The sequence below is a fragment of the Euphorbia lathyris genome, chromosome 9 (assembly GCF_963576675.1).
Source record: "Euphorbia lathyris chromosome 9, ddEupLath1.1, whole genome shotgun sequence".
Lineage (NCBI taxonomy): Eukaryota > Viridiplantae > Streptophyta > Magnoliopsida > Malpighiales > Euphorbiaceae > Euphorbia > Euphorbia lathyris.
Window position 1 is genome coordinate 35,800,863 of NC_088918.1, and position 8,549 is coordinate 35,809,411.

The 8,549-nt window shown below is 33.7% G+C and overlaps 1 protein-coding gene across 1 annotated transcript; it reads right to left on the minus strand.

Moving 5' to 3' along the window:
* Nucleotides 1-4,065: 4,065 nt before the first annotated feature.
* Nucleotides 4,066-7,424, minus strand: LOC136207478 (probable lysophospholipase BODYGUARD 4). Its single transcript, XM_065998730.1, has 4 exons — nt 6,873-7,424; nt 5,149-5,486; nt 4,595-4,791; nt 4,066-4,508 (listed from the first exon to the last, which is right to left on the minus strand). Exons 1-4 carry the CDS (start codon nt 7,282-7,284, stop codon nt 4,166-4,168), a joined length of 1,290 nt encoding a protein of 429 aa, XP_065854802.1. The 5' UTR covers nt 7,285-7,424; the 3' UTR covers nt 4,066-4,165.
* Between the last annotated feature and the right edge of the window lie 1,125 nt (nt 7,425-8,549).

Consider the following 8,549-nt stretch of genomic DNA (forward strand, 5'->3'; position numbering starts at 1 on the left):
TGTATATAACTATATATAAATTACTCCGGCCATTCCATATTTTTTTTAAAGTTGTGCGCAATGCACTTATATTAAACAAAGGAAGATTACATTAAAGAGAAAGGAAAAAACCCTCAACCCACCCCACCCGGATGTGATTCGAACCCATGACCTTTAGGATCATAGATAAGCTCTCAACCAATAGGCTAAGAGCTTCACCACAATTAGTTGTTACGAAGACAAAAATTCTTGTTTCATATTATTTGTCAGTTTAAGTTTTCAAGATAAATTTTTCTTATTTTACTTTTATTAATGAGTTTATCATTAGTTTTTTTTTTGTCAATTAAAATTTTTAAAGTATGAAGAGTGGTGTCATTTAATGATTGTTATGAAAAATGGAGATTATTAATAAAGAGAAATATATAATATTTTAGTCTATTTTTATAAATTTAATGTAAACCAGAAGAAGTGAATCCCAGATTTACAGCATAAATGGGAAGAGTTGTGAAATAGATGGAAACAGATCAAAGAGTTGTGAAATAGGGACAGAGACAGCTCGGAGCTTGGGGGGCCGAAGTCCCCCAACTCCGGCGGAACCCTTGGATAGGATACTGTTCCGCCCCTGAACAGCCCCCAAACCAGAAAATTTCTGGCCGCCTCCCCTGTTTTTCCATCTTCGAAGAAGAAGATGGAAATCTATCTCAGTTGTGCCCTACCCAGTTAATGGGCTGGGCATAATTTTTTTTAAAATTGGGCCCAATAAAAACGGCGCCTTTTTGTCTGGGTCCCAATTAAAAAAAAACCATCTATATTATGATCAATATAGACAGTTATTAAAAAAAAGAAAATGTAATATATTTAGGTTTGGGCGGGCCTCTCACTCAACTCAATTGATTATATTGTTGGGCTCAATTTTAGATTATAAAATCCTATTTTACTTTTATTTATTCTTTATTCTCTTCCAAACCTAAATGTATTAGAGCATCTCCAATAGTCTTTTAAGTTGGCTTTTAAATTAAAATTTGAGGAGGGAGAATGAAAAATCAGCTCCAACAGCCTCTTAGTGGCTCCTCAAATCACTAAGAGCCTCTTCATCCTCTCTATTAATAGAGAGCCTCACTCCACCTCTATTTTTTTTTATGATAAACTAGAAACTTGCATTAATTTGAAGAAAAGTTACAGCTGATACAAGTCGAAATAAAGGAAGGATAATCTTCCAATAACAAAACCGGATGGTCTAAATGACGACCCCAGGTTGCTAACCTGTGAGCCTCCCGATTTTGCTCTCGAAACTCATGACTAAACTGAACGCACAGTAGGGACGAAGAAATTTCTACAATTTTCTGCACTATTACATCTAAATAACTTACATCCCTAGCATGAAGAATATACTCGATTGCTATTTTACTATCAGAAGTGACGAAGAGAGATCGATATCCACCTCTTAGTGTCTCTTAATTCATTTTTTATTAATAATTTATTATTAAGGAGTCTCTCTCCTCACACTATTGGCAAATATATAATAAATAAGGAGTGAAATAATGAGTATTGTTGGAGATGATATATCTTAGTCACTCTTAAATCATTAAGAGTCAATTATTTATATTATTTTTAGAGAGTGCACTAAGAGTCTCTTGGTTTTCGGGTGTTTGCTGACTCCTCCTCTATTTTCACAAAATCTTCTTTGTTTTATTTGTGGTTATTTGTTTTTCATCTTATTTGTTTTTCATCGCTTCAACTAAAGGTAATATTTTTTCTTTCAATTCCTCCTTAATTTCTTAATTGCTACTTTTTATTAGGTTTTTATTATTTGTATTAATTTTGATCTAATTTCTAATTAATAAATAAATTAGCCTTATTGTTTGGTAGTTTAATTTAATTTAGAGTTAATTGAAAATATTGATGGATGAATTTAGGGTTTTAATTGATGATTTGAATTGGGTTTATAAATGAGGAGTTTTGTTTTATGATATTTGCTTGTAGCATTTTGGTTATAAATTTAGGGGGTTTATTAATTGATGACTTGAATTGGGTTTATTAATTGACGACTTATAGAGTTAACGTTGGAGATGCTTATATGAGTGATTCCTTAATATGTTATATTAAGAATACTACTTTCAACAGTATTGAAGAGGAAGTCATGAGGAAGTCATTTTGCAAAATTATGTCTCGGAGAACACTATTACCAACTATCAGTAGATCATAGATTGTCGGTAGCTCATCTATTTTTGAAAAATAGTAAAAATTATTTTTGATTATTTTGCAATAGAATTAAATTTTTATATAGTTTTATTTTTAAATTTTATATATACAGGAGATTTTTTTTTAAAATGTTGGGCTAAAATTAGTCCCCTAATCTGAAATCCTGGCTCCGCCACTGAATGGAAACAGAACATGGTTGTAACTAAAGTTCCAACGAGGGATTTGATGATTCTCAAGGGCGAAATTTTCAAATAATCAGGATCAAGCCCGTTCATCAATTTATTACCAGTTGACTTTGGTTCTTAACGAGTCAATATATTTGAACATAAATGTATAAAATTGGACTGCATATATGATCGGTTTACGATCCAACCGGTTTGTCCGCGTCGAGTTTTTTAAAACATTGGAAGACATTGTATTCATGAAGGGAAAAGCTTCTCGACTCATCATCATGAAGTCATTAAAATACTACTGCTGAAGAAATAAAGAAACATAGTCAAGTCACATAAAGAGCAATATATCAACTATTTGCTACAAAAGATCCAAGACTATCGGTACTTGTCATACAAAGAAGATTAAAACAAGCTTAGTTCACTTGCAGTGAACTAAAGGAATCAAGAGAATTGATATCTAAAGTTAAAATATGTATGGATCCATGTGATATAAAACTAAAAATGACAAAATAACGACTATAAAATAGGTGGTTTTTTAGTATAACGGACAAATAACGACTAGCGTTTCTTAAGCATAAAAGGAGGACTCAAGCTTTATTTCAAAGTAGAAGACTTGCAACAATAATTCTCACATTGAGTTTACGATTCTTACAAAAAATTGTTTATGGAAATTCAAGAAAGTATTCTTCATCTTTACTAATTGTTTATCAGTTCAATTATTTGCGAAAAGTTTCTCACTTAAGCTAAAAAGTGAAGTTGTAAACACATTAGTAGTGCGCCTAAAGTTTAATCAATTGAGCTAAAAAAGTAGTCATAGGAGTGGTTTTGTATGATAACAAAATCAAATTCTTACTAGAACTATAAAAAAAAAAGTGTTAGGTTTGTTAGAGACCAGAAGTTTGATAAGTTTCTCATTAGAGCTTAGTAAAAAGTGTAGGTTAAGCAAGCATATGACAAGTTTGATAAGTTTCAAGCTCGAACTTGGTAAAAAGGAAATATACAAAATGGTTTGTTAAGAAGAAGTTCAACAAAGGAGACAAAAGATAGATATTCCATAAAGTGGCACATGTTATGAATGTAATACATGTGGTCATAGCAAGCTAAATTGTCTAAAAACGAAATCACACAAAAAGAATGATAAGCAAGCTGTAGTGGAAACATGAAATGAGAGTGATGAAGATGATATTGAATAAGTTGCTCAAACATGTTACGAAGAAGAAGAAGAAAAAAAATGAGATAGGCACCAAAATCACTTTTAAAACATCAATATGCATTAGTGCTTATTTAAAACATATGGTTGGTGACAAAAAGAGGAAAGAACAACACATTATGAACAAAGAAAAAGTTAGAGTTAATCCATGTATCGAAGAAGTTTCATCATTCAAAGACTTAAAATATGATCTTCTTAACTATGCGATGAAAATAAAAAAGTTATCTTTGACTCCGATGTAAAAAGTGGTAAGACTTTGTTTTATATACCTAGAAGAATAGAATTTGATAATATTTATTTGATGCAAAGTATTTTACTAATGATAAATGTCTTCTCTCACAAGAAGAATAAATTTGGTTGTGACACCGTGTACTAGGTCACTAAAGCATGCATTCAATTTCAAAGCTTTCAAGAAAGTTTACCAAAAACATATTTTAACAAAGATCATATATGTAATGCATAAACAAAATAAAAGTTCCTTCTCTTGAACATACAAACTAATTAAGGAACAGCGAATCTTTCTTTTCATTCTCATCCAAATAACAGAACATACATTTCCTTCCTTTTCATTCTCTTGAAGAAGAACAAATGTGTAGTTTCTCTAATGTTGAAGACAAATGTCTTTATGAGGAAAGGATGCCCAAATATGCTCTAAATGTTGGGTGAAATCCTTTTCTCTACCTATAATTACAGAGGAATGATCAGCATTAGAGATAATACAAAGTTGTGCATTAGGAGCCTTTTCCTTAATGTTATTCCCACATTCTAATGGGACAACATAGTCTCTATCGCCTTGCATTACACAAATTTTCACTCCGGACTCTGTCAATGTCTCCAAGAAATCATCCATTAACTTTGCTCCTCCACATATCACATTATGCATTGTATGCCAAGCTGAATGATGGGTGTGCCTTGTTAAGTCAACCATCATGAAATGTAAATCCCTGAAAAATATTGAGTTAATATGCAATGCAATCCATGTCAACATATGATTCGAAGTCTTATTTTCGATTTTGACACAAAAACCAACCTTTTCCGAGTAAGCAGCTTTAAGATCCTCTCCCAGAGCTTATGGTTTCGGCAAACTACTAGGCATACGCATCGACCCAAGTGTTCATACCACGACATAAATGATGATCCGAACAACAACGGTGGCCACAATTTCTTCCCTGCAAGTTTTTCAAGTGCTGTCATACTTGCCTTTTCTTTTGAACTTGAACAGTAAGGCTGCAGCAGTTTTAGAGAACAGAACAGACCACTTATATGTACATTCTCAAAACAATAAAAAAAAAAAAGGGCGGCCCGGTTGCATTACGCGTCCCCGCTGAGCGAGGGTCCGGGGAGGGGTCCCACCACAAGGGTGTATTGGGGGCAAGCCTTCCCTTGCCAATTTAATTGGCAAGAGGCCGCTCCTAAGACTCGAACCCTTGGCAAGAGGCCGCTCCTAAGACTCGAACCCGTGACCTCTGGTCACACGGCAACAACGTTTTACCGTTGCGCCAAGGCTCGCCCTCTACATTCTCAAAACAATAAAAGAAAGAAATGAATCATTTAGGCCAGCCATGTCTAGCATGCAATACTCACTGGTGCTATGAGGGTGATTGATTTCACACAATTTGAGTATTTGGCAGCAAGTGCTAATGCAATAATGCAACCCATGGAATGAGCAACCACATGAAAAGACTTCAACTCGTATCGATTAATCACGGATCTTTCAATCATCTCCAAATGATCTTTTAAAGTGTAATAGCAGTCCTTTGGCTTAGGACTTCTTCCGAATCCCAGAAGGTCAACCGCGAACAATCTGTAGTTGTTCGTTACATGTTTAGAGAGATTTGGAAATACTGTTTCTGTCCAAAATGAGGAAGAAGAGAGGAAACCGTGCAAGAATATCACATTTTCACTGCATTCCTCTTTGCCACCTATACCACAGATGACAATAATGTTACAGACTATCAACTTATTACTATTAGCTTAAACTTTACAGATTAAAGGCTCTTAGGTTAAGAGGTCTAGAGTTCGGATCCTAGCAACTATATTTTTATTAAAATAGAGCGAATTGTCATGCTTCAGGTTTATATTTGGATATGAGATGTGTTAAAGATAATAAAAACTATTCTTGGTTGCTAACCTATGTTGCACCTAAACTGGAACGGAAATGGAAAAGGATACTGGAAACGTTATTTCTAAGAACATTTAGTTAGGAAATGGTAATGGAAACGGAAAAGAAACGGAAACCTACACAAAACGTGGAAGCGCTAGTGAAGAAGCGTTTCCATGCAACATAGTTGCTAACTCAAGCATGATCAGCAAAAACTTATATAATGGCCAGTATTTCTCATTGAAAGATCAAATTATCAATTGGCCCATAAAACATATTGAACAAATTGCAAATGACCTATGTTGCACGGAAACGCAAACGGAAATAACACCCGTTATTTCTATAGAAATTTGGCTAGAAAATGGTAATAGAAACGGAAAAAACACGAAAAAGACGGACACGAAACTTGGAAATGCTACTGAAGAGAGTTTCAATGCAACATATCAAATAACATCTTGATTAAGAATGTCATGGCGGTTCTGGCGGCCAGAGGGGCCGGCCACCCCTTTGTATCCATCATTCTGAATGTGCATATGCAACTTAAGCCTGTTTGTTTTACCTACTGTTTGTTGTTTGTTGTTTGTGGATGGAAAATGCTGATTTCCAAAAAGCGGATATTTTTGTTTTTATAAAAAGCTACTTTTCAGGGGTAAAAGGCAAACATTAGGTCACTAACCAAACACCTAAAACTCTCATCTTTGAAGTGAACCGTATGAAAAGGAGCTACAAAACACCACCTAAGTGTAGAACAAAGAATCTTCATTTCTTTAAACACAAGAAAGTCACCACTTAGCTTATTCTATTAATAAAGCAGAACAATGTCATATTAATTAGCACTGATAACATGGCTCTTCTTTCAATTAAGATCTTTTGCATACACTAGAAATTAAATTAAATATAAGAACTAACTTAGACGACTAAACAACCTTTCTACTGAAATCAACCTGGGTTAAATAGAGTGTTGCTTTCATATACCAGGAAAACCAGACGTTTAGCCTAACAATAAGGGCATCTTTCGACTGGGGCAAAGTTTCAAATTGAAGTCCCTAATGCCAATATTTCAAGCTCCTCACCCAAACTACACGTAATGTTTGAAGGAACCACAAAGGGAAACTCTTATTCTTATGAGTTCTAACACAATTCTCAATTTTGATTAAGATATAAATCCAGAATAAGGAAAATACCAATTAAAGTGAATAGAAATGACCTTCTGAAGGTTGATTGAGGACTACATACAAATGATCAGCAGAAGCATAAGAAACACAAGATTCACACCCACAATCAGACCATTTGCGATTATTACTCATTTTTGCACTAGATGATTTCTCGAATTTTGTGGCAAAATCCAGAAATCCCAAATGCCTAAACACATTGTATCTCCCATACAAAGTCTCTGAAAGCTCAATACTATCTCCACGAATCGCCTCTAGCTCACCCCTGTTTTGACAATAACAATCACTTGGCCTCCCTTCAAAGAAGTAGTCAAGGTACCTGAAGATTATACAAAAGATGAGTTCGAGAAAATCGAGGAAGAGGAATAGGAAGAAGGCAAGTGTAGAGAGAAATGTGGTAGTGGTTGTTCTGGGCCATGCTCCTGCTGCCAATGGAGCAGTAGACATTCGGAGAAAGAAGAGTAAAGGAAAGTTGGAGAAAATTAAGGATTGGATACGAAAGAAAGAGTGTAAACATAAATTACAAGATGAAGATTGAGCCACGTTGCGACGTATGGAATTGGGAACGACGACAAGTTTGATACGGCTAGAATTTGATTGCAAAAATGTAATCACTCTACATATGCTTCATTTGTCTTCTTCCATCCTATTAGATGGCTTTTTATTTGGCTTACTACATTTTTAGCTCCTATACTTATGAAAAATGAAAAATTCAATTGCCTCCATAAAAGGCGGCCCGGTCGTACCGCGTCCCCGCTGAGTGAGGGTTCAATTGCCTCCATACTTTACAAAAATTCTAGGTTGATTCTCTAAAAGTAATAAATTAGCCTTTTAACCTTTTTGATACTATTTGTTCGCTATCTGAGCTTGTTTAAAGTGTATATATTTCAATTTTTTTAAAATATGTGTTTACTCCGCCGCTTGAATTTTAGGAGAATAATGGGTCACTTTAAACAACTTTAAAGAGTAAATATAATATTTTAAAAGTATAAGAGAAATTGAAGTTTTTGGACAAGTAACATGAAGTTTTTTGAACTTTTACGTTTGTCCAGTTAACATCTTTATCGTGCCTAAAGCATAGTCAATTAATTCATAAACTTGTCAAAAAAAAACTTGATTGGTCCTTAAACTTTTAAGTTATTCTAATAATACATCAACTTGCTTAAAACATATTCAATTGATACCCTAATCTGATGTGTCATCGAACTTGCAAAACACAACGTGTAACCTATTAGAAGGAATGACATCTTCTACTTAAATCCTTAAATATAACGACTTGAATATCGAAATCCATAATTTTTCTCTGAAACTCTCTAAATCCTAAACAACAATGGTAACAACTTCTTATGTTTCTTTTCTTTTGTTCTTATGAGTTTCTTCTCTTGTCTTTTGAAATTACTTCTTCTATTATCTTCTGAAATGTTTCTTCTATTGTCTTCAGAGTTTATTCTCTTATAATCATTTCTTCTATTAGTTTGCATTTATTCTATTTTTTTCTTTTATAATTTGGTTGTTTGTTGTACACTCTTGGATTAATTCTTTTGAAATCATATCTTCTAATTGAACATTTGTTTTTTCTATGTTTAGTAACTAAAAAGATTTGGAGAGTTTTAGTGATAAAGTTTAAAATGTCTTTTATTTCTCCGTGCTTAAACAAGCTCAATATTATTTACTCTAAACTTGAAAATGATTGTTTTAAATTTTCACCAATT